This window comes from Nerophis ophidion, linkage group LG16 (assembly GCF_033978795.1).
Source record: "Nerophis ophidion isolate RoL-2023_Sa linkage group LG16, RoL_Noph_v1.0, whole genome shotgun sequence".
NCBI lineage: Eukaryota > Metazoa > Chordata > Actinopteri > Syngnathiformes > Syngnathidae > Nerophis > Nerophis ophidion.
The window spans coordinates 8,615,702-8,643,069 of NC_084626.1; the positions used below are offsets into that span (position 1 = coordinate 8,615,702).

At 41.0% G+C, this 27,368-nt stretch overlaps 1 protein-coding gene across 2 annotated transcripts in view; it reads left to right on the forward strand.

The window, feature by feature from the left end:
• The window catches only part of tex264a (testis expressed 264, ER-phagy receptor a), a 200,441-nt gene that overhangs the window by 148,497 nt on the left and 24,576 nt on the right, over nucleotides 1-27,368 (forward strand). For both annotated transcript variants that reach the window (XM_061922687.1, XM_061922688.1), the window contains one exon: nucleotides 14,940-15,111. In XM_061922687.1, the coding sequence (XP_061778671.1) occupies nucleotides 14,940-15,111 (172 nt within the window). The remainder of the gene's footprint in view (nucleotides 1-14,939; nucleotides 15,112-27,368) is intronic.

The window sequence follows — 27,368 nt, forward strand, 5'->3', positions numbered from 1 at the left end:
TAAGTTTATAATATTTAGCACTGATGGACCTAATAATACAAAGAACTCCTTGATCAGTTTCCCAGGAAGAGGGTCAAGTAAACATGTTGTCTGTTTTATTCCATTTACACGTTGTAACAATTCCTCTAATGTTATTTCCTCAAAACGAGAGAAACTATTTTGGAGGGCAGTATCCGCCGTGTATACCATCGTATCAGTGTTAATAGAACCCCGTTGTAGCTGGGACGCATTGTCTTTAATCTCCTTTCTAATGACTTCAATTTTCTTACTAAAGAATTGCATAAAGTCATCAGCTGAGTGGGTTGAGCTACTGGAAGGGGTCCCTTGTTGGGTTAGCGATGCTACCGTACTAAACAAAAATTTAGGATCGTTTTTATTACGGTGGATGAGATTTGAGTAATATTTAGCTTTAGCTAAGGTAAGCATGCGTTTATAAGTTATTAAACCAACACTCCATGCTTGATGGTGCACCTCAAGTTTAGTCGTGCGCCATTTGCGTTCCAGCTTTCTACATAATAATTTCTGAGCTCTAGTTTCTTCTGTAAACCACGGGGTGCGCTTTTTTGGAGCCTTTTTTAACTTTAGCGGTGCTATGTTATCAATGGTTTCGCGCAGGGCGTCGTTAAAGTTGTTAGTGAGGTTATCAATAGAGCCCACATACTTTGGGAATGGTGCCATTACCGAGGGCAGTAGGTCAGCAAGAGTTGTCGTTGTGGCAGCATTAATGTTGCGGCTGCTATAGCAGTTATTATTATTATTAGTTTGACGAACATGCGTCTGAACCTCGAATTTTATAAGGTAATGATCGGACAATACTTTAGTATACGGGAGTATCGTAACTTTGGAAACGGTGATGCCCCTGACAAGCACTAGGTCTATCGTATTACCGTTGCGATGCGTGGGTTCATTTATTATTTGTGTGAGACCACAGCTATCAATTACAGTCTGGAGCGCTACGCACGGTGGGTCCGATGGGGTATTCATATGGATATTAAAGTCCCCCATTATGATTATATTATCGGCGTGTGTCACTAGATCAGCAACAAACTCTGAGAATTCATTGATAAAGTCCGAATAGGGCCCTGGGGGGCGGTAGATAACAGCCAGGTGTAGAGGCAGCGGTGTGACAGACCTCATAGTAAGCACCTCAAACGATTTATATTTATTATTTATGTTAGGACTAAGGTTAAAGTTTTCGTTGTATATTAGTGCGACCCCCCACCCCTTTTAAGCGGACGGGCAATATGCGCATGTGTAAAGTTAGGAGGACATGCCTCATTTAGCGCAAAAAAGTCGTTTGGTTTAAGCCAGGTTTCGCTGAGACCGATGACGTTAAGATTGTTGTCTCTGATAATATCATTAACTAACAACGTTTTGGGAGACAATGATCTTATGTTTAAAAAGCCTATATTATAGGTAGTGGGCTGTTTCAGGGAATTTTTGATCAAATTATCCGTAGTAGCAATATTAATAATGTTGTGTTTATTATGCCCAGGGCATTCAGTATAATTACGACCATATCTAGGAATAGATAAGACAGGAATTTTCCGATTGTTTGATTGTCTCTTTGATAAACTGCACGCATCATGGTTAGCCACCTCAGTAACGGGGATTTCCCGATTGTTGTTTGTTGCTTTGATAAACTGCACGCATCATGGTTAGCCACCTCAGTAACGGGGATTTTCTGATTGTTTGATTGTTGCTTTGATAAACTGCACGCATCATGGTTAGCCACCTCAGTAACGGGGATTTTCCGATTGTTTGTTTGTTGCTTTGATAAACTGCACGCATCATAGTTAGCCACCTCAGTAAAACACATGTCCAACTCTGAAACACTCAAAGCAGAAAAAACTCGTTCTAATTTAACTGACTCCTTACCCAGACCAGTAGTCTCGCATTTTCCATCTAAACCCGTCTTCGGTATGGAGGGAAGAGGTAAACACATGTCCAACTCTGAAACACTCAAAGCAGAAAAAACTCGTTCTAATTTAACTGACTCCTTACCCAGACCAGTAGTCTCGCATTTTCCATCTAAATCCGTCTTCGGTATGGAGGGAAGAGGTGTTCTGTGGTGATTAGCCTTCTGCTTTGTTTTTAGCCCCGCTCGACATCCGCGTTTCCGATCACACCGCTGGCGTCTGCTCCGTAGACGGCCCCCGCTGCTACTAGACTCCCCTGCTTCACAGGCCGCTGGATGTAGCCGCCGACGTATTCCCATGCTAGTTAGCATGTTTAGCACGCCCGCGTCTATCAGTCCAAAACGGCCCGATGTGTCCACATCCAGAAGTGTCTGGCGGTCGTACGTGATCACGGAGTGACCACGATGTGAGCCAGCCATAAAGTTTGTAGAATTGTCCGGTATTTCTGCCAAATGTTCCATCTTTAGCAGGAGCTCCGCAATGTTGCAGCCCGTCCGGGCGCCATCTTGGAATTGATGCTAACATGCTTTTAGGCTGGCTGTATGTACATATTACATCATGACACTCAGCATCAAGGGTTGGAATTGAGGGTTAAATCACCAAAAATTATTCCCGGGCGCGGCCACCGCTGCTGCTCACTGCTCCCCTCACCTCCCAGGGGGCAATCAAGGGCGATGGGTCAAATGCAGAGGATAATTTCACCACACCTAGTGTGTGTGTGACAATCATTGGTACTTTATTTTTAACTTATCATGCCTAGTTTGTAGGTATATTTGAGCTAATTTAATTTATTTTAATCATTTCCTCTGTGTATTTAATTTATTTTTCTATGTTTAATGACACATTATATGTATGAATATTGGCTGTATTTCTGGAAACTGTTAGTGTGCCATGTTGTTCCAGACCACAGCAAATGTTACCCAGCTTGCAAGTATTGTAGTAAATCCATTAAAAGAAGACAGTCTGCCATTTTCTTTAACTTTGATACACACATCGATACCTTTGGGCCTTTAAAGACAGTAATTTCCAGGAGTTATATCACTCTCCGTTTTCCAATGTTGTAAAAATGTGTAGAATAAATATTAAATTTTAACATTTCTGTCAATGATGATTTGCATCACTTACCTCATGTGTTGCCTTCATTAATGTCATTTTGATAGTCGGCTAATACAGCTAATATAGACACATCATGTTGCCTTCATTATATCAATCAATCAATCAATGTTTACTTATATAGCCCTAAATCACTAGTGTCTCAAAGGGCTGCACAAACCACTACGACATCCTCGGTAGGCCCACATAAGGGCAAGGAAAACTCACACCCAGTGGGACATCGGTGACAATAATGACCCAGTGGGACGTCGGTGACAATGATGACTATGAGAACCTTGGAGAGGAGGAAAGCAATGGATGTCGAGCGGGTCTAACATGATACTGTGAAAGTTCAACATGATACTGTGAAAGTTCAATCCATAATGGATCCAACACAGTCGCGAGAGTCCAGTCCAAAGCGGATCCAACACAGCAGCGAGAGTCCCGTTCACAGCGGAGCCAGCAGGAAACCATCCCAAGCGGAGGCGGATCAGCAGCGCAGAGATGTCCCCAGCCGATACACAGGCGAGCAGTACATGGCCACCGGATCGGACCGGACCCCCTCCAAAAGGGAGAGTGGGACATAGAAGAAAAAGAAAAGAAACGGCAGATCAACTGGTCTAATAACACTTATATAAGATGTTTAAAGCCATTTTGATAGTAGGCTAATATAGACACTTACATCATGTGTTGCCATCATTACATACTGTAAGTCTTAAAAATGTTTGCAGCTCCATACTGTTTATTTTGTTTGTATTTGTGATCCAATATGGCTCTTTCAACAATTTGGGTTGCTGACACCCTGTTCTAGGGTTAGTGTCTATGTATGTTTCCTTGTTTACGGGGCTACACGTGTATTGGAAATGTCTAAATCTAGCCTTGATGCTGGAACTTAGACAGTCGAAAAGCGTTTTTTTTATGCTGTACCTTGTGTATGTCTCTGGCTTTGAAGGCCTACTGAAACCCACTACTACCGACCACGCAGTCTGATAGTTTATACATCAATGAAATTAGGAAATTTAAGATTGCAACACATGCCAATACGGCCTTTTTAGTTTATGAAATTGCAATTTTAAATTTCCCGCGAAGTGTCGTGTTGAAAACGTTGCGGTATGATGACTCGTATGATGACGCGTGCGTTTGACGTCTCGGGTTGTAGCGGACATTATTTTCCAGCCCGATCTAAGCAAAAAGTAGTCTGCTTTAATTGCATTATTAAACAGTATTCTGGACATCTGTCTTGCTGAATCTCTTGCAATTTGTTCAATTAAAAATGGAGAAGTCAAAGTAGAAAGATGGAGGTGGGAAGCCACACAAACACAGTCGGTGTTTCCTTGTTTAAAATTCCCGAAGATGAAGCTTTACTATGGATCAGAGCGGTCAAGCGAACATGGATCCCGACTAAAAGTCAACCGGCATTTTTCGGTGAGAAAATTGTGGTAATAAGTCAGTTCTTACTGGGCACATCAGCGCCGCTTCCGTCTTGCTGCAGCTGCGTGACTTCCCTCAGAGACTCTGGCGTCAACACACCCGTGACCACACCCCTCCGCTTTTCAGGTACATTATAATCTCACTAAAAGACTACCAACACAATAAGCAGATAAGGGATTTTCCAGAATTATCCTAGTAAATGTGTCTAACAACATCTGTAAACGCTTTCACTGCCCTCGCCTTTTTTTTTTCTCTAGTCCTTCACTCTAAATTTCCTCATCCACGAATCTTTCATCCTCGCTCAAATTAATGGGGAAATTGTCGCTTTCTTTGTCCGAAAAGCTCTAGCTGCTGCTGGCTATGATTGTAAACAATGTGAGGATGTGGGTCACGCGCACATCGTCTGCTACTTCCGGTAGAGGCAAGGCTTTTTTATTAACGACCAAAAGTTGCGAACTTTATCGTCGATGTTCTCTACTAAATCCTTTCAGCAAAAATATGGCAATATCGCAAAATGATCAAGTATGACACATAGAATGGACCTGCTATACCCGTTTAAATAAGAAAATATCCTTTCAGTAGGCCTTTAAAGCTAATTAGGTGTGTTTGTCAGACAGTGTGTATTTCCCAAAACCGCTGTTGTCTTCTTTATCCATGTTTTGCCTTTACCCTGTAACTCTACATTTGTCCAACATAATATATGCCATGTATATGTATCATTAACAACTAGGGGTGCCCTAAAACAACTTTTCACTACCTATCCAATAATGATATTGGGGCCGATATAGCTCCGGTGCGATATCAGCAGGAATCACACATACTTGTATTATTTTGTAGTGTGGACTGTTAGAAAAGGTGTGCTATCGACAATCCGTTGACTGTCTGGAATGGATTTGAATTAAAGTGTTAAAGTGTTATTTTAAATAGATTTTTGGCAACACAATTATTAATTAAGTTAAGCTATTGAAGTTGAATGATGTTTGTTAATGGACACTTTCTGATACGTTTCTGCCACAGAGACTTTGTATGTGGAAATAATATACAATTATAATTATTTTGTAATTGTTTATATTGACATATGTACTGTTTTAGATTGCAGTATCGTTCAGTTATTATTACGTATGTCGAGTGTGTGTTCTATTGTGTGCTTAGCTGTTGTGTAGCTGCTAGCTCCTAGTAGATGGGCTACTAGGAGCTAGCAGCTACACAACCATGTTAAGATTTTATACATGTCTTGACTGAAATATAAGAAAATATCAAACTTGAATGTTTATTGGAGGACATTTAGATGTTAACAGGCTGTCCCGCTCTGCACTAGTACACCTGCTGCAGGACTGCTTGTATCGGAACTTTTACATGCAAGCCAATACAATCCGATCCTTTATTTTTATTTTTTTTACATAAGACCGATATCCGAAACAAATTTAAGATTGGGACACCGTTACCTACAACTACATAACATTTTGGAGTGGGACAGGAGGACACAAACGTTATCAACATTGGCATAGCTATGTGAGCTATTGGCCAACATTATGATAAATGATAAATGGGTTGTACTTGTATAGCGCTTTTCTACCTTGAAGGTACTCAAAGCGCTTTGACACTACTTCCACATTTACCCATTCACACACACATTCACACACTGATGGAGGGAGCTGCCATGCCAGGCGCTAACCAGCACCCATCAGCAGCAAGGGTGAAGTGTCTTGCTCAGGACACAACGGACGTGACGAGGTTGGTAATAGGTGGGGATTGAACCAGGGACCCTCGGGTTGCGCACGGCCAGTCTCCCACATTACACATTTTTACAGCAGAATCATGCTAAGTTAGCCTATTCACTGAAGAAAAACTAAATCATCTGATTTACAGCGGCCACGTCTGTAGCTGACTGGTGGGAAAGTTTGCAGAACATGGTTTTTATTGGATGTGTAGTGAAGCCTTTTTTTTAAATATTTTTAATTTTTGACAAAGTTGTGAAGGTAGACGTGGTATCATACTTGCCAACCCTCCCGGATTTTCCGGGAGACTCCCGAAATTCAGCACCTCCCCCGAAAACCTTCCGGGACAAATTTTCTTCCGAAAATCTCCCGAAATTCAGACGGAGCTGGAGGCCACACCCCCTACAGCTCCATGCGGACCCGAGTGACATGTCGACAGCCTGTTTTCACGTCCGCTTTCCCACAATATAAACAGAGTGCCAGCCCAATGACGTTATAACTGTAGAATGATCGAGGGCGAGTTCTTGTTTTTTTATGTGGGTTTATTTTTAGGCAGTCTCATTAACGTCCTCCGAGCGCGGCAACAACACACAACAACAGCAGTCACGTTTTCGTCTACCTTAAAGCAGTTTGTCTGCCGTAAACAGCAATGTTGTGACACTTTTAAACAGGACAATACTGCCAACCACTGTGCATGCTTATGTGACAATAACATCTACGGCTTTTAGAGCAGTGGTTCTCAACCTTTTTTCAGTGATGTACCCCCTGTGAACGTTTTTTCAATTCAAGTACCCCCTAATCAGAGCAAAGCATTTTAGGTTGAAAAAAAAAAGATAAAGAAGTAAAATACAGTACTATGTCATCAGTTTCTGATTTATTAAATTGTTTAACAGTGCAAAATATTAATCATTTGTAATGGTCTTTCTTGAACTATTTAGAAAAAAACTTGTTGAAAAAAAAACTAGTGGTTCAACTACAAATAAAGATTTCTACACATACTTCGATCAGGTGGCGACTTGTCCAGGGTGTAGCCCGCCTTCCGCCTGATTGTAGCTGAGATAGGCACCAGCGCCCCCCGCGACCCTAAAGGGAATAAGCGGTAAAAAATGGATGGATGGATATCTGTATATAAACTCCTCCCCTCTTAACCACGCCTCCAACAACGCCCCGCCCCCAACAACGCCCCTCGCCCCCCACCCCCTGTAATTGGAGTTCTCAAGGTTGGCAAGTATGCGTGGTATTATTCTCTTTATGACTCCAAAGTTAAAAGCAGCACTTTTTTTAAAAAGTCGGACAAACAAGTAGGAGGAATGTTATGTTTTTCTTATATTTGGCGCTCATAAACAGGCTTTAGGGATACCTATTACTGTTAGAATGTCATTGAGAAGTCGACTTTGCACAATAGTGGACCTTTAATATTGAACACAAAAGCAATTTAAAAAAGAGATACAAAAGTGTTAATTTCAAGCATCGTTAGCCTGAGCAGCCCTACATTAAAAAAAAAAAAAAAAATTCAAATGTAGTAAAAAAAATATGACTTTCTAACATTCTATAAAGAGCGTAATACATAAAGATGTTGGTGTCTGCGGGGCATCTGAGTGTTTCATAGACCTGCAGTAGAGGACTTGGACAATCCCAGCAGCTCCCACATGGAGGTGGGGGTAAGTGGGTACATATTGACTTAATGATGGCCGTGAGGAATATGACACCCAATCAGACATTTTGAATGTGCACAGAAATGAGCATTGAGTGCTGGGAAGAAACGAAGGAACATCTCACTTTTGTCGTATAAATAAAAGATTCAAGCTCGAGGCGTATTTTGATTACGGCAGGACAGTTAATCCATCTCTCTTCTCCCTGGAGAGGGTATGTATAGATTACAGGTCAGTAAAATATGTGTGGCCAAAAGTTTCTTCCATTTGTCTTCATCCAGAACTTTTTTGGACTTGACAGATGAACTATTGTATTGATGCTTCTTTAGGGCCTGGAATGCATGTTTATAACTTCATAATGTATAACAGCATAGATGTATTAGGCTGAAATAACCGTAATTCTCAGGTTTGTATGTCCCATTGTACGACTGTCCAGTCACGCACAGAATAACAGGCCCAAATGACAACTGTAACGCCAACTTTTGTTTGAGATCTCCACCTTAATTTACATGCAATTTCTTATGGAGATAAAAATATTATCCCTTTTTTTAGGTTTTACATCTTTTTTTTATTTATTTTTTTCAAATTCGGTTACAAATCTTTTTTCAGGCAGCAGATCTTTTTTCTTCCATCTTGGTTACAATTTTATTTTTCAAATTGATTTTTTTTTGGCTTCAATCTTTTTTAGGCTTCAAAACTTTCTTTTGGTTGTAAGTCTTTTTAAAGCTGCAAATATTTCCCTTTTTTGTTTAAATATATTTTTTTTTTTTCAAATTTTTGTTTTTTCAGACATCTTTGGGCCTCAAATGTTTTTGTGGATGCAAATTATTTTGGGGGGATGCAAATCTTTTTTGGGCTTAAAATATATATTTTTTAACCTGTAAATTGTACATTTTTTGTTCCAAACTTTTTTGGCCTGAAATCTGAATGTATCATTCTACTGTCATTTGAGCCGACATCTACAACTATATTCGCATAGCTAGTGGTGCGTTTAGTTCAGCCTGTCGTACGTGTTTACTTGGCCTGTTTGTTAATGCAATAAGGTTAATTCAAAGTGAAACAAATGTGTGTTTGGTTAGTCAGTAGACAACAGAAATAAATAGCAGTGAAGACAGTATACATTTTATTCATTTAAATCATCCACAACAACATTCCTTTTTATACTTTATTTAGTGATGTAAAAATTAAACGCCCAAATACAACAATTTAAACAATGTTATTGACATGCAAACCAACAATTAAACATAATTGTAATTCTAATACTCATTCTACTGTCATTTGAGCCGACATGGACAACTATATTCGTGTAGCTCGTGTTGCGATTAGCCTGTCGTACTGTATGTGTTTAATAGGCCTGTTGCGAGTCGGCTTTCTACATACTAAAATTCCTACAATGTTAATTCCTGGATGTTTATATATATATATATATATATATATATATATATATATATATATATATATATATATATATATATATATATATATATATATATATATATATATATATATGTATATATATATATACATGTATATGTATATATATATATACATGTATATGTATACATATATGTATGCATATTAGGGTTGTATGGTGTACGGGTATTAGTATAGTACCGCGATACTAATGAATAATTATTGGTACGATACCGCCTCTGAAATGAACTGGACTCGCCTGCCCGCACCCGCGTCATCGTCACTTGTAGTCATTACTGATCTACAAGCATACTATCATGTTCAGTGGTGCACAATCACAAAGTACAAACATTTGTACTTGCAATCAGACAATGTCTGTAGACAGAAAAGGGAGAATGGATGCACTTTGACTTAAAAACTAAAGACAAAGGTAAAGTTATAACGCTGAAACGCCCCCCGGAAGAGGTGCTTTAAGACATGGCTAGCTAGCTAGCAGGCTAAAGTCCATCCGACATCGGCAGTGTTTCAGTTACTTCCAAATAACTAATCCTCGCCTCCATGGTGAAAAATAAAGTACGTTTCTTACAAGTATCATCCCGCAGGATGAGGAATAGCTAAACATGCTTCACTACACACCATAGCTCACCGGTATCAAAATGTAAACAAACGCCATATCTACACCTGACATCCACTCTACTTATATCAATTACAGGCACGTATCGAGTCGATACTATGATTACGTCAATATTTTTTGGCATCACAACATATTCTTTCGTTTTTTTTAAATTCATGTTATGTTTATAAACTCAGGAAATATGTCCCTGCACACATGAGGACTTTGAATAAAACCAATGCAATGTATGATCCTGTAACGACTTGGTATTGGATTGATACCCAAATTTGTGGTGTCATCCAAAATTAATATAAAGTATCAAACAACAGAAGAATAAGTGATTATTAAATTTTAACAAAAGTGTAGATACTGGATCGGTTCGCAGCCAAGTGTGAAGCGGCCGGAATGAGAATTAGCACCTCCAAACCCGAGTACATGGTTCTCGCCCGGAAAAGGGTTGAGTGCCATCTCCGGGTCGGGGAGGAGACTCTGCCCCAAGTGGAGGAGTTCAAGTACCTAGGAGTCTTGTTCACGAGTGGGGGAAGAGTGGATCGTGAGATCGACAGGCGGATCGGTGCGGCGTCTTCAGTAATGCGGACGTTGTACCGATCCGTTGTGGTGAAGAAGGAGCTGAGCCGGAAGGCAAAGCTCTCAATTTACCGGTCGATCTATGTTCCCATCCTCACCTATGGTCATGAGCTTTGGGTCATGACCGAAAGGATAAGATCACGGGTACAAGCGGCCAAAATGAGTTTCCTCCGCCGGGTGGCGGGGCTCTCCCTTAGAGATAGGGTGAGAAGCTCTGCCATCCGGGAGGAACTCAAAAGTAAAGCCGCTGCTCCTCCACATCGAGAGGAGCCAGATGAGGTGGTTCGGGCATCTGGTCAGGATGCCACCCGAACGCCTCCCGAGGGAGGTGTTTAGGGCACGTCCAACCGGTAGGAGGCCACGGGGAAGACCCAGGACACGTTGGGAAGACTATGTCTCCCGGCTGGCCTGGGAACGCCTCGGGATCCCCCGGGAAGAGCTAGACGAAGTGGCTGGGGAGAGGGAAGTCTGGGCTCCCCTGCTTAGGCTGCTGCCCCCGCGACCCGACCTCGGATAAGCGGAAGAAGATGGATGGATGGATGGATAGATAAAACATGTTAAAAGTGAAAGTAAGCAGATATTAACAGTAAATGAACAAGTAGATTAATAATGAACTTTCTACCACTTGTCCTTTATCATGTTGACAAAATAATAGAATTATAAATGACACAATATGTTACTGCATATGTCAGCAAACTAATTAGGAGCCTTTATTTGTTTACTTATAACTAAAATACAAGTTGTCTATAGTATGTCCACTATTTTATTTAAGGACTAAATTGCAGTAAGAAACATGTTTTTTTGTGGTCCCGTTTATTGAGAAAAGTACCGAAAAGTATTGAAATCATTTTGGTACCGGTAACAAAATATTGGTATCGTGACAACATTAATAAAAATATATATGCACAAAGCTTAACATGATGCTAATTCCATGCTAATTTCATAATTGCATGGATGACATGAAATAAAATTAAAAAAAACATGTCTGTATCTGCACCTTTTATATAGATCCTCGTTGGTGTAATTCCGTGGCCACTCTCCACAAAGTAGGAATCTGTTGAACTCTCTGGCATAATTCTTGGCATAAACCTTGGCACAGCTCGGTTGGTAGAGTGGCCGTGCCAGCAACTCAAAGGGTTGCAGGTTCGATTCCGGCTTCCGCCATACTAGTCACTGCCGTTGTGTCCTTGGGCAAGACACTTTACCCACCTGCTCCCAGTGCTACCCACATTGGTTTAAATGTAACTTAGATATTGGGTTTCACTATGTAAAGCGCTTTGAGTCACTAGAGAAAAGCGCTATATAAATATAATTCACTTCACTTCACTTCACAAATTAAGCTAATTATTTTGCAAATCATACCACTGCTGCTTCTGTAAAACAATATTTCATTTAGGAAAGTGTGCACTTCCTTTACAAGTACTAAAAGCAGGAAGGAGAAATATGAGGGGCTAATGTCTCCTTTAGATAAAAATGCGCTATAATATTTATAAAGTCTCCACTTTCTATATGGCACAGGAGAGTACAAATGTATTCAATAGATGCAGATGGTAATACAAATTTAATGGCCTCCCATGGTAGGACATCCAGTAAAGTAAATTCATCTGAATGTGTGAAAGAAGCAATGTCAGCAAAGTGAGTGCATGTATGGCAACATGATTATAATATACCACAGCCATCAAAATCTGTCACATCCATTTCGCCCAAAAGTCTTACTGTAAGTCGAAGGGATCGATGCTTTATTAAATATTGGAAGCTGAATTATTTCGTACCTCCTCACTCTCTGACCATTACTGTCACACTTTCTCACCAAGCATCAGCAGGTTGGGGAGAACGCTTTTACTTTCTTAGCCCTTAATTACAATGTCATTAAGTTAGAAACTTTCCTCATATTCCCATCATTTGGAAATGTATGCAGGCTGACCGCTTATTTAGTTCTTGTTTACAGCCTGCAACAGTCAGTACGTTTCCATGCACTAAATTGGTCTGATTTCTCAAATAATTTGGTTTCTTCTATATTCACAGCTACATGGGAAGTTCTGGTTTCCATGTTCTTATCTCTATGGTATATATTTATGTCATAACACAAGTACAACAACATTTTATTTTCTCACCACAAATCCGTTTTAAGATTAGACAAACATTGTACAGGAACAGAACAGGAACCGTGATGGGTGGCCACTTACAGCTCCCCGTAAAAAGTGGGAAAAAGGTAGACGTTAGGGTGAGTACAAAAAAGTCGATCTCAGACTGGGCTCCTATGGGAGAGGGGACACAGAAAAAACTTGATAGCCAATAAGCACATATACCAATGTTGACACAGAAACCACTGTCCTCAAGAGGAATCTTGAAGCAACAACCTTAACACATCGCAGCCAGGAAAAACAATCCAAATTAGAATGGTTGTGTTGAGCGAGCAAAACAAATGTAAACGTTTTACAAATGTAAACGTCTATTTCTGGTCCTCAAATTGATCCTGCAGGACAGGCGGTCAGATGTTATACAAAACCATAAAGGTCTGAGTGTCCAGAGTTCTGCCTGCATCCTCCAATCATTTGTGGCAGCGTTGGGAAACTTTGAATGGCTGCCAATCTTCCAATTTGTTGCTACATCAGGACAGTGATGGTTGGTCATACGCAGTGCGCCTTTTGTACACTAAAGTTAAAGTTAAAGTACCAATGATTGTCACACACATACTAGATGTGGCGAAATTATTCTCTGCATTTGACCCATCACCCTTGATCACCCCCTGGGAGTTGAGGGGAGCAGCGGGCAGCAGTAAGGGGCGATTGTGGTCATTTAATCTTGTTTAGCTGTATGGTAATATCAAGAGAAGAAGAAAATGCTAATGCTATTTAGGTAGAGCTTATAGCTTTCAAGAATATGGATCTAACGGGTAACTAAAGCTTTCCACTGCATTTGGCTGGTGTTAGTAATTGCTCTTGTAGTTATGATCATCAGAGATATACCAAAAGATTGCTATTTTGGTGAGTTGTTTGAACTATTTTTTGTTAATAGAAACTACGCAGTGAATTATTTTAATTGCTGGTTTGCATGTTAATAACATTGTCTAAATTGTTGTATTAGGACGTTCAATTCTTACATCACTAAATAAAGTATAAATAAGAATGTTCTGCTGCTATATTCCTACAGTGTTTAGTGACTAGCAGGCACTGAAGCGCATCCGACGGCGTAAAAAAATACGCTGAACGACCAAAAAAAAAATCCTTACTACCCTCATTTTGCCAAAGTCTTCAATAATTCTGGACCATCAATCACGGAAAAAATGTGTATTTTGTGTGAAATATATCAACTGTGGTGGCTGCCTCCAAAATATTTGTAATCACTGTGTATTATCACTCATTATGTATTATTCCAACTGATCTTTCTTTGTTAGATAGATAGATAGTACTTTATTCATTCCTTCAGGAGAGTTCCTACAGGAAAAATGTTGGAATGTGGAAAGTGAATACGTGTACTTTTGTAGTTATTTCCCCATTTTTCTGCACAATAACTCAAATATGGTAACGCTGGCGAGCAGTAAGTAGAGAAAATGGAGTGATGATTGAATTTTAACATATTTTGCTGCATTCATTATCAACATATTTTTTGCCACTTTATATTGTATATTTTTTTATAAGAATTTTCACTTCATTTTCTCATCTATTATTGCTCATAAAATGTGGTTTATTTTACTCTTTCAATGTCTACACCGTCTTTTTGTTTGTGTTTGACTTTCTCTTCTACTGTTCCCAAATTGCATTGTTTTAGTTTAACCGAGATTCAAAGATAGTCTGTGTTTGTCAAACCATCTCCTTAATTAGTTCATTGCTTCTGTTATTATTTTTAGTAACATCTGTGTCTTTTCTCCGGAACAAAACTCAGACGTTGTGTCTTGTGTTTACCTGGCACAAAACACAGTAATATTAATTTTCCTAAAGGAACTCTCCTGAAGGAATAAATAAAGTACTACCTATCTATCCATCTATCTATCTATCCGTCTATCTATCTATCTACCTATCTATCTATCTATCTACCTATCCATCTATCCATCTACCTATCTATCTATCTATCTATCTAATCGGTGGTTCTTCAATGTTAACAGTTAACCTTAACTTCTCATACTTGTTTTCTGTCTTTTCTTGTAGAGAAAGCAATGTAAAATCTTTCTGCAATTCTCATGGGTAACAACAGGGCATTTTTACACGTCGAAAAACTAACGAGGAAGCGCCGCAAACACATAGCATCAGCAAACGGTGTTAGCAGTCATGGCGTCCTGTAGTCACATAAGTGGCTTTTGAACAGTCGTTGAGATCGTCTAAAACCGGGTGGCCATACTCTCTTTATACATGACTCTGACTATTGGTACATGTACCACAGTTTGCTAATCACTGTTCTACGTGGCACAATTTCCTTTTGTTGTCATAATAGTAGCCAAAGACCCGAGCTATTCCAAATTTCATGTACAAGTGTAATGTTTTTCCACCCTTATTTTTCCTCTGTGTTTTCACAGGAGAGAAAGCTGTCCGCCTTCCCAACTATTGAAATTTGTGCCTCGCTTGTCACCAATTACATGGTGCCGCTGTCCCGCCAGACGGATTTCTTTGTTCCAGAGATGAAGGATGAGGTGAAAACGGATGTGATAGAAGAGGACTCTGATGAAGACAGAGGAACTGATATCACAGGTAATATGACGTTTGCACGCACACAAGGCGAACCAATAGCTGCCATTTGGTGATTCTGAGGCAGGTGTGTTGCCAAGTTGTTTATTTGCTTTTGTTTGCCTCTGAGTCAGGTTTGATTCTGTGACGACAGCTGGCATTAGGTTGCAAAGAAACACAACACATGCTAAACACAACATTGCTCTTATTGTGTATTTCTGGTCTTGTCATCCTCGTCCGGACAGAAGGGTGACACAGCAGTGTGGTTGGATCAAAAGAGACGTCGAAGACGTTTTACTGAACCAAAAGTTGTTTTATTACAAGCGAGCGTCATTATATAGGACTGAAGTTCCTGGAGGAGGTTCAGGCAAGAAATGAGGCACTCCTGACCTGGTGAAGCCAAACCATCAGTTTTTATATTCCTCCTTTCTGTCTCTGGGTGTGTGCTAAGTCAGGACAGCACAACCTGACCATGTAAGGAGATGTTCATGTGTAAGTGATCGGAAAACAACCTCTGTAGGTTTTACCTTAAATGTTGGCCTGAACATAGACATGGAGTCTGTTCTCCAGGATAGAGCTATCACTTTTGCATTTCGAAGTCTGAATTTATTGCCTCTTCTCGGGAGAGAGTTAACACAGTCCACTTGCGAATTTCCAACTAAGGCTCCTTAATTTATTATGGGCTCAACCATTATTTACTTAAACCTGGTGAATTGCTTGAATATAAACATTCACCATGTGTAGAACATAATATGAATAATTAATTCACTTCGCTTCCCTTTTGGCCGTGATCAGCGAGGACATGAAGACAAATGAGGCTGTAATTGTTCTGTCGCTGCAAGTATGTGTGGTGGAGCGCCCTGTGGTATGGCTGAAGCTCTGCATCAACGTTCGGATGCACTGGCAACGTAAAAACTTGCTTCCTGATTAGATGTGAGATGGAGTCATAACCCCGTACAAACTAAAAAATAACTCATGTTTCACTTTCATCACATAACTTTTGCCAGGTTTTATTTCCTAATCCATTTTTACAAGACTGACTTACTAGCATATTGCTACACCATACATTTGAAAACATCCAGGCATGGCTTTATGGATGTAGAGTTATGCATTTGTGCAATCTGAAAGATAAAGACTGAGAGGAAACTGAACCATTCTACTCCGATGTCTGTTTATTCCTAAAAAAAATTAAATAAAACGAAAATTCATTAAATGAGCTCTTTCATCTTTATAATATTTGTTAACTTCAAATTAAGTGACACTCATATATAATACATCAATATAAGTGTGAAATGAAGTGAATTGTATTTATATAGCGCTTTTTCTCTACTGACTCAAAGCGCTTTACATAGTGAAACCCAATATCTAAGTTCCATTTAAACAACTGTGGATGGCACTAGGAGCAGGTGGGTAAAGTGTCTTGCCCAAAGACACAACGGCAGTGACTAGGATGGTAGAAGCGGGGATCAAACTTGCAACCCTCAAGTTGCTGGCACTGCCGCTCTACCAACCGAGCTATACCACAGCTATAAAGCAATAGCACAATGTTATGTATAATTACATGTATATAAATTATAAATATGGATCATTCTGCTATATTAAAATACATAAAATATACAGAAAATAAACCAAAATGAACAAGACAATTGAATATATATGTCTAAAATCATTAAAATAAAATTATGGAAAATGGTATACCTCTCTATCATTATGATTTAAAATAATATGGTTTAATTAACTGAGAAAACTTACCTAATAAAATATTTATAAATACAGTATCTCATAAATAGAAATAATAAAAACTAAATCTGAAAGAACAATTACAAATATGATTTAATGAGTTCCTATACAATATATAAAACCTCCTCGTGAATATTTTTCTAAAACACAAAATTTAGAACAAACAAACAAAAAAAATTATTGAATACTCACCACAAAAATATAAATAAATCCAAGCTACCATACGAAAAATATTTTATATTCCATCCATCCATCCATCCATCCATCCATCATCTTCCACTTATCCGAGTTCGGGTCGTGGGGGTAGCAGCCTAAACAGGGAAGCCCAGACTTCCCTCTCCCCAGCCACTTCGTATAGCTCTTCCCGGGGGATCCCGAGGCGTTCCCAGGCCAGCCGGGAGACATAATCTTCCCAACGTGTTCTGGGTCTTCCTGTGGCCTCCTACCGGTTGGACGTGCCCTAAACACCTCCCTAGGGAGGCGTTTGGGTGGCATCCTGACCAGATGCCCGAGCCACCTCATCTGGCTCCTCTCGATGTGGCGGCGCAGCGGCTTTACTTTTGAGTTTCTCCCGGATGGCAGAGCTTCTCACCCTATCTCTAAGGGAGAGCCCCGCCACACGGCGGAGGAAACTCATTTCGGCCGCCTGTACCCGTGATCTTATCCTTTCGGTCATGACCCTAAGCTCATGACCATAAGTGAGGATGGGAACGTAGATCGACCGGTAAATTGAGAGCTTTGCCTTCCGGCTCAGCTCCTTCTTCACCACAACGAATCGATACAACGTCCGCATTACTGAAGACGCCGCACCGATTCGCCTGTCAATCTCACAATCCACTCTCTCCCCACTTGTGAAAAAGACTCCTAGGTACTTGAACTCCTCCACTTGGGGCAGGGTCTCCTCCCCAACCTGGAGATGGCATTGCACCCTTTTCCGGGCGAGAACCATGGACTCGGACTTGGAGGTGCTGATTTTCATTCCGATCGCTTCACACTGGGCTGCGAACCGATCCAGTGAGAGCTGAAGATCCCGGCCAGATGAAGCCATCAGGACCACATTTTCAATCCATATTCAGTCGAATGTGCTACAAAGACTACATATTTGATGTTCAAACTGATAAAACATTTTTTTTTTGCAAATAATCATTAATTTTAGAATTTGATGCCAGCAACACGTGACAAAGAAGTTGGGAAAGGTGGCAATAAATACTGATAAAGTTGAGGAATGCTCATCAAACACTTATTTGGAACATCCCACAGGTGTGCAGGCTAATTGGGAACAGGTGGGTGCCATGATTGGGTATAAAAGCAGCTTCCATGAAATGCTAAGTAATTCACAAACAAGGATGGGGCGAGGGTCACCAATTTGTAAGCACATTGTCGAACAGTTTTAGAACAACATTTCTCAACGAGCTATTGCAAGGAATTTAGGGATTTTACCATCTATGGTCCATAAAATCATCAAAAGGTTCAGAAAATCTGGAGAAATCACTGCACGTAAGCGATGATATTACGGACCGTTGATCCCTCAGGCTGTACTGCATCAAAAACAGACATCAGTGTGTAAAGGATATCACCACATGGGCTCAGGAACACTTCAAAAAACATGGTCAGTAACTACAGTTAGTTGCTAAATCTGTAAGTGCAAGTTAAAACTCTACTATGCAAAGCAAAACCCATTTATCAACAACACCAAGGAACGCCGCTGGCTTCGCTGGGCCCGAGATCATCTAAGATGGACTGATGCAAAGTGTAAAAGTGTTCTGTGGTCTGACGAGTCAACATTTCAAATTATATTTGGAAACTGTGGACGTGGTGTCCTCCAGAACAAAGAGGAAAATAACCATCCGGATTGTTATAGGCGCAAAGTTCAAAAGCCAGCATCTGTGATAGTATGGGGGTGTATTATTGCCCAAGGCATGGGTAACTTACACATCTGTGAAGGCACCATTAATGCTAAATGGTCCATACAGGTTTTGAAGCAACATATGTTGTCATCCAAGCAATGTTATCATGAACGCCCCTGCTTATTTCAGCAAGACAATGCCATGCCACGTGTTACAACAGCGTGGTTTTGTAGTAAAAGGGTGTGAGTACTTTCCTTGCCCGCCTGCAGTCCAGACCTGTCTCCCATCGAAAATGTGTGGCACATTATGAAGCGTAAAATACAACAGTGGAGACACCGGACTGTTGAACAACTGAAGCTCTACATAAAACAAGAATGGGAAAGGATTCCACTTTTAAAGCTTCAACAATTAGTTTCCTCAGTTCCCAAGCGTTCATTGAGTGTTGTTAAAAGAAAAGGTGAACATGCCCTTTCCCAACTACTTCGGCACATGTTGCAGCCATGAAATTTCAAAGTTTATTATTATTTGCAAAAAAAACAAAGTTTATGAGTTTGCACATACATATCTTGTCTTTGTAGTGCATTCAATTGAACATGGTTTGAAAAGGATTTGCAAATCATTCTATTCAATTTATATTTACATCTAACACAATTTCCCAACTCATATGAAAACGGGGTTTGTATTTAGTTCTTATCTATTTTATTTTCAAAAGGCATGTTACATGTAAAAAATGTGCTGCTTTTGTGGGCCAACTAATTGAATTGTTTTTTTAATTAATTTCATTGGGTGACGTTGATATGAGACACAAGTGTTTTCAGTTAAGAGCTTTGTCACAGTATCAATTAAGTACAACCGTACCAATAATAGATTCATAATGATTTTTTCATTATTTTACTATTAAAAACAGTTTTACACGCCTGTCAGCATGTTGGAAGGAATGAACAGATTGTCCGGCATGGCTTCGAACATTAGATTAGTCACCTATTGTGTCGTACCAGTACACCAAATTGGAGGTCGTTAGTCACTCGAAGCAAGTACGTATTGCTCTTAGGGGCTCTTAAAGCCTTATTTGAGTGTTTTATGCTCCTTTTTACAAACACTTAACAGTGTTTTAGTACTCTCCAGAGGACGGAAATTTGTGTTTAAAGTGACTTCCAGTGATGAAAAATGACATCCGCTTTTTATTACTAACTACAAAACTACAACATCAAGTCATCAAGTAGTAATATGTGTTATATTTATTAATGACATTCTTTTTAGTGAGGGCCCGATCAATCAGTGGTGCTAAGCAATTGGTTTGACGAGCCGACTGTGGAAATCCCACTGGGGTACAGATCGCCTTCGCCGCCACATCCTTCATCCCCTGCAGCCCCGCAGAAACATGCTGCTAAGTATGGCAACGAAACCTTGTGCTGCGAGGAGCTTGTTAATCTTTTCGAGTTGGACAGCACAAATGAGGTGCCCTTGTGAGGCAGCGGCCTGAATGGCATAGTTTCTACCTTGTGCTTTGTATCTAGGATAAATAAGCAGGTGATCATGTTTCTACATTGTGTTTATATCAAGCAAAACTTCATCATGCAACTAGAGTTGCATGGTTAGACTTACGTTCAAATCCAGCAAACTTCTTTTGCAAGTAAAAAAATCGAATGTATTAAAGTGTGAACATAGGCATGAATCCAAGCATGTTTCTTCACTACATCGCAATCAACTTGAAGTAGGTCCCAGATGAACACACCTGTTATATTCTGTTTATCTGCGATCATCCTGCAATCCCAAAAGGGACAAGCGGTAGAAAATGGACGGATGGATGATGAGATTACTCAATCCAGGTTTTTTCCCTCCCATATTTTAAAGACCAGAAGTGTCCAAACTTTCTGACCAAAACCGGTACGACAATGTATTTCGATAGTTTTCTAAATAAAGGGTACCACAAAAAATAGCATTATTGGCTTTATTTTAACAAAAAAATCCTATGATCCATTAAACATACAGTACAGGACAACATTTTGGACACACCATCTTCTCTCATTCAATGTGTTTTCTTTATTTTCATGGCTATTATTGTAGATTGTCACTTAAGGCATCAAAACAACGAATTAACACGTGGAGTTATGTACTTAACAAAAAAAGGTGAAATGACTGACAACATGTTTCATATTCTAGTGTCTTCAAAATAGCCACCCTTTGCTCTGATTGATTTTGAAGAAACTAGAATATAAAACAGTTAGTTCACCTTTTTTTTGTTAAGTACATAACTCCGTGTTCATTCATAGTTTTGAGGCCTTCAGTGACAATCTACATTGTAACTAGTCATGAAAATAAAGAAAGCCCATTGAATAAGAAGCTCTGTCTAAACTTTTGGCCTGTATTGTATAAAATAAAACATTTGGCATTAAATAACATAGTAAACATACTAGACAACTTCACTTTTAGTAGTAAGTAAGCGATTGGGTCATTAAGGCTCGAAATTATACAATAAGATATTGTGGCATTTCTCATTGTATTATTTTGTCAAAATTATGAGGGACAATACGAAGGTCCTGAGTAGTCCTGAGGGCTCGGAATCTTTCTGTGTGGAGTTTGCATGTTCTCCCCGTGACTGCGTGGGTTCCCTCCTGGTACTCCGGCTTCCTCCCACCTCCAAATACATGCACCTGGGGATTAGAGATGCGCGGATAGGCAATTATATCATCCGCATCATCAAAATCGCCATCCACCCGCCGTGCACCCGAACCAACTTTTTATCGGGACCGTACCCGCCCGCAAACCGCCCGCTGAATTACATCAGAGGTTGACCACTTTTACCACTCACAAATCTATTTATAACTCTTTCACAGAGTAATATAGTCAATTGGAGCCGCTAACGTTCTCACGACTATTCAATAGCGTTCATTCTGATGACAAGAATGTGTGCGTGCTGTGAAGCCATTGCCTTAGACACCTTCAACAACATTTACAAACCGATTGTTGGTCCAGCAACATGTTGTGTGCAGCTTCCGCAATCACACGTATGAGATTGAAAGGCATACTGGGTGATACAGAGTACACTGATGGTTGTGATATAAACAACTTTAACACTTACTAATACGCGCCACGCTATGAAGCCACACAATACAAGATTGACAAACACATTTCGGGAGAACATCCTCACAGTAACACAACATAAACGCAACACAACTAATTCATGATACTTCCTGAATATATTTTACCCCCCCCCCCCCCCCTGCACCCCCCACCCCGCCCACATTACCGGCGGGGGGGGGGGGGGGGGGGTTGGGGGGGTGTATAGAATTGCCAGGAAGTGTCAAAAATACAAAGGATTAATGGTATTTGTTGTGTTGCGTTTATGTTGTGTTACTGTGAGGATGTTCTCCTGAAATGTGTTTGTCGTTCTTAATTGGTGTGGCTTCAAAGCATGGCGCATATTACTAAGAGTGTTAAAATTGTTTATATCACAACCATTAGTATACTCTGTGTCACCCAGTATCCCTTGCAGTCGTGTGTGTGTGTTACAGCGGAAGCCACACACAACATGATGCTGGACTCACAAGCAGATCGTGTATGATGTAGAAGGCGACAAAGCCGATGGCTTCATAGCACGCACTAATATTTAATATCTGGGTGACTGCCGACAGTCATTCAGATAATAATAGCGTCTCCAATTGACTTCTTCGCTTCTTCGCTTTGTGACACGGATCTTAAATGGCTCTTTGAATGGCAAAGGATACTGATCCCAGAACCATGTATATCAAATGTCTCTGGATGATTCAACTGCTACCAGCCCGAATCTAATTAAAATCTATTTTTTCATCATGTCAACCGCCCGACCCGCGGGTAAACCGCGAACTCCGCGGATGAGACCGCAAATTGCGCATCTTTACTGGGGATAGATTGATTGGCAACACTAAATTGGCCCTAGTTTGTCAATGAATGTGAGTGTGAATGTTGTCTGTCTATCTGTGTTGGCCATGCGATGAGGTGGCGACTTGTCCAGGGTGTAGCCCGCCTTCCGCCCGAATGCAGCTGAGATAGGCTCCAGCACCACCTGCGATCCCAAAAGGGACAAGCGGTAGAAAATGGATGGATGATATGAGGGACAAGCAGTAGAACATGGATTATCAATCTGCTTGTTTATTTACTATTATTATCTGCTTACTTTATGTATTAACATGTTCTGTCTACACTTCTGTTAAAATGTGAAAGGCACATATGTTTCTGTTGTTTTGATACTTAGGTTTTTGGTGATACCACAAATGTGGGCATCAATCTGATACCAAGTAATTACAGGGTCAAACAGTGGTCATATTTAATGTCCTCATGTGTCATGGGAGCTATTTCCTGAGTTTATAAATACAATAAAATATTTTTCAAAAGTTTGTGATGATAAAAACATCTCGATGTAATCATTGTAGTATCGACTAGATACGACTTTTGTTCTTGAAATTATTACAATCTGTACCTTTATAGACCCACCCTTTTGTTTAAACTCAGGAGCGCTAGCCTGCTGTTGGTGGCGACTGTGAGTACGGTGTGTAGTGAAACATGTTTAGAGATTCCTGGTCCTGCAGGCATATTTGTAAGAAACATATAGTTCATTTGTCGCAATGGAGGCAGGGATTAGTGATTTAAAAGGAGTTAAAATGCTATAAAGAGATGTTAGCCGCTAGCTGGCTGTTAGTTCGCTATGTTTTAAAGCACTACTTGCTGAGCAGCGCTTCAGTGTTTATAACGCCACCTTTATTGTTAGGTTTAAAGCCACTATATGTCCAAAAAGTTCTGGCGTTTTTCCCAAGCAGCATAGAGCTTTTTTCCCTGGCAATCCTCGATCATCTCTCTTGTCTCTCCTGCTTGCTTCTTTGTTTTTTCTTGTCTTAAATTTATTGTTGCTTCTTTTTTACTGCTCTCCAAATCTAAACTATGGAATTAATTAACTGGCGGTTTTTGATGGACACATGAGGGACTCTTGGCAGAAAGAGGAGTGCTGTGTGCCTGGCGACCATTTCACCTGATAACGTTGAAGATATCTACATATTCAGCATTATGACAATAGGACATCTGCTGATTGGAGTAAGTGATTCTCTAGTTTGTAGACTAATTGGAAGACGCTGGCAGCCTTCAAAGTATCCTAAAGCTGCCACAAATTAGTGATGGGATCAGCAGTTCTTTTGACTGTACTGAATCACTAGAATCAGTTCCTTAAATTGATTCGTTCAAAAAATTTGTTCACCAAATCACTTCTGCAGCAGCAGTCTTTGTGCAGGTCGGCGAATCATGAGTCAGTCAACAGCTTCCCCAGCTGCAGATCTCGGTGTGTGTCAGGTCGCGAACGACACAAGCTCTCAGCACCCAATGAACGACGCACACACGTGTGACTGAACGAGAGCCTCAATGTGACGTCCTCCTCCGCGACACAGTCAGTTCTCTGAGTCAGTAGGTCCGCGAATCGCGAGTCCTAATTCTGAGTGAGTGAGTGCAACGCGAACGTGATTCACGTCCTCAGCGACAACCAGTCAGTTCTTGTAGGTTCGTGAAGCAAACCTGAATCACTCAGCTACAGTTCTGTGGGCCAGAGGGCGACAGACGCGAATCGCTCTCTGCAAAAACAAATATTCAATTAAGAAACCCTTAACAAATGCCAACATAAAAACTAAATGTTCTGTAGCAAAGACAATGTAAACTTAAATATGCAAACAAAAAGAAAATAAATACCTTCAAAATAAAACAAATAAATTAAGAGCCAGAAATGCCAACATAAAAACTAAATGTTCTGTAACTTACGTTTAAAAATATAACTGTTATGTATCGACAAGGGGAAGGAGACGGCACAACAACAGGAGGTATAGCTCAATGGGTTTATTGAGTCTTTCATGAATACGTGGAGTGTGTATGCAACTATGTGTGTGGGTGTTAGACTATGTGTGGAAATTAACACAATGTGAATTACCGTGGGTTTGTTGAAGGTGCATGTTGGTTGTGGCAGCGTCCGAGTCCAGAGGGGAAGATCCAAAAGGGGTCGTGATCCGAGCAAGGTCCGTGGGGCAGGAGAGAAGCGTCCGAGGTCCAATTCCGGGTGAGAGGTCGAGAATCGGGGAAGGCAATCAGAATCCGGGTGGAAGTGCAAGGCAACGACTGAGGCACGGTGGCTGTGGGAACAGGAAAAGACAAAAGGACAAAATCAGGGCCAGGCACAAGGAAGACAACAACGGGCAAGAGAGAAAGCACAAGAGGGGAGCCAGAGACGTGAGTGCTTACTGTAACCAGGGCTACGTTCCGACGAGAAGCAGTCAGCGACGAGGCTCTTTATTCTGTTGCCTCTCATTAGTCCCAGGTGTGTCGTTGGGAGATTGCCACCGGCTGTGTCGGCGCGTGGGCGCGGTCTGCGCAACGAACATGGGGGCGTGTCCTGCTTAGCTCACAGTGGAGCCTCTTGGTGTTCCCACAGCAGACAGTGTGTGTGCCATGACAATAACAAAGAAAATAAGCTACCTTAAATAAAACAAAACAAATATTAAACCAAGTGCCAGAAATGCCAACATTAAAACTAAAATTTCTGTAGCTTACATTTAAAAATATAATAATGGAAATATCATCTTAAATCTGCAATAAAAAATGTATGTGTTAAGATAACGGGGACAGGGCGCGTGTGTGTGTTTGTTTTCATGTGGCTTGAGTCAACATTAGCCGTAAGCTTGGAGAATGAATGGAGAACTGATGCCAATGGCATGAAACATATCCCCGCGACGGAGGAGAATCACTCGAGCGGCATTGGAGCAATCGGAGCAGAGAGCCAGAGCGTTGTCGTTCACTGAGTGATTCATGTCGTTAATCCGAGGTGAACGAATCGTTCGCTCAGTCCCTCTCCCCGCCCCCATGATGAGTAGCTGGCTGCGTCGTTTGCCGACGTCGAGGGTTCAGTGAGTCACAGAATGCGCCAGTTACATTCATACCGGCATTGTCGCAACGGAGCTCAACTGAACTGAGAGAGGAACTAATAAGTTCATGAAGTGATTCGGTTCAGTACGTTCACTCAAAAGATTTGTCGTTCGAACGAATAGTTCGCGAACGACACAACACTACCACAAATGATTGGAAGATGCAGGCAGGACTGTGTGTGTATATATATATATATATATATATATATATATATATATATATATATATATATACACAAACCCAGGACCTTGTTGTTGTGATGTAAATATATATGTGATGTATATATGTGTAGTTTGCATGTTCTCACCGTGACTGCGTGGGTTTCCTGCGGGTACTCCGACTTCCTCCCACTGCCGAAGACATGCACCTGAGGATAGGTTTATTGGCAACTCTATCTGTGTTGGCCCTGAGGTGGCAACTTGTCCAGGATGTACGCTGCCTTCCGCCCGAATACAGCTAGGATAGGCTCCAGCCACCCCCACAACTCCGAGACTCCTGCAGACTGCACTCCCGGTCTCCTTTATTTAATCCCTGAACTCCATCCAGGACTTAACCGCACACTGTTCTTCATCAAACTACGCTTTTGGTGGCCCTCCATCATGACCGACACAAAGGAGCTTGTTGCAGCAAGCGCAGTGTATGCATGGAATAAAGCTGTCCACCAAGTATGACCTGGCCTCCTACGCCCACTACTCATCCCTTACTGGCCCTGTCCCAACTTGCACTGAACTTTGTGACTGGGTTGACACTGTCTAAGGGGAACTCGGTCATCCTCACCATAGTGGACAAATTGTCCAAGATGGTCCACTTCATTGCATGCCCTAACCTTCCCTCAGCAATGGAGACAGCGCAATCCACGTTTTTCGTCTACATGGTAGTCCCTTGGACATTGTTTCTGACAGGGGGCCACGGTTTTCATCTGCTGTCTGGAGGGCTATTTGCAGGGCACTAGGGTCCATAAGAAGCTTAACATCAGAATATCATCCGCAGTCCAATGGCCAAAGGAGAGAACTATTTAGGATCAAGATGGGTTTGTCACCAGCAGCCGATATCATGGTCGGCATGCCTCCCATTGATTGAGTATTCCTTTAATTCACTATTTAACTTGACCACAGGCCTCTCACCATTCAGTGCAATTTATGGGCTTAAGCCTGCCTTTTTTTCTCTTGAAGAGGACATTGTCCTGCCATCAGTGATACATCAATCATCTTCGGCGGGCTCACCGCACTTGCATGACACCTGGGCAGCACTATCTCGCACATCTGAGCGTAATCAGGTGATTGCCAACTCTCACCACACGCAGGCTCCAAAATATAAAGTGGAACAGAGAGTTTGGCTGTCCTCCAGGGACCTCCCCATTCCAAGTTCTTTCAAGAAACTATGCCCATGGTTCATTGGTCCTTTGGTGGTGGAGCAGATCACTAGCCCAAATACGGTCAGATTTCAACTACCACCTTCACCCAAGGTCAACCCTGTGTTTAATGTGTCACATATCTGGCGAGAAGTTCCCTACCAAGCATAGGCCTATCAACGGGTATCCTGCATTCACAGTTTTGTGAAGTGAATTATATTTAAATAGCACTTTTCTCTAGAGACTCAAAGCGCTTTACAAAGTGAAAACCATTCAGCTACATTTAAACCAGTGTGGGTGGCACTGGGAGCAGGTGTGTGAAGCGTCTTGCCTAAGGTCACAATGACGCTACGATGGCGGAAGTGGTGATGGAACATGGGACTTTCAAGTCCAGCAGTGGTGCTGGTACA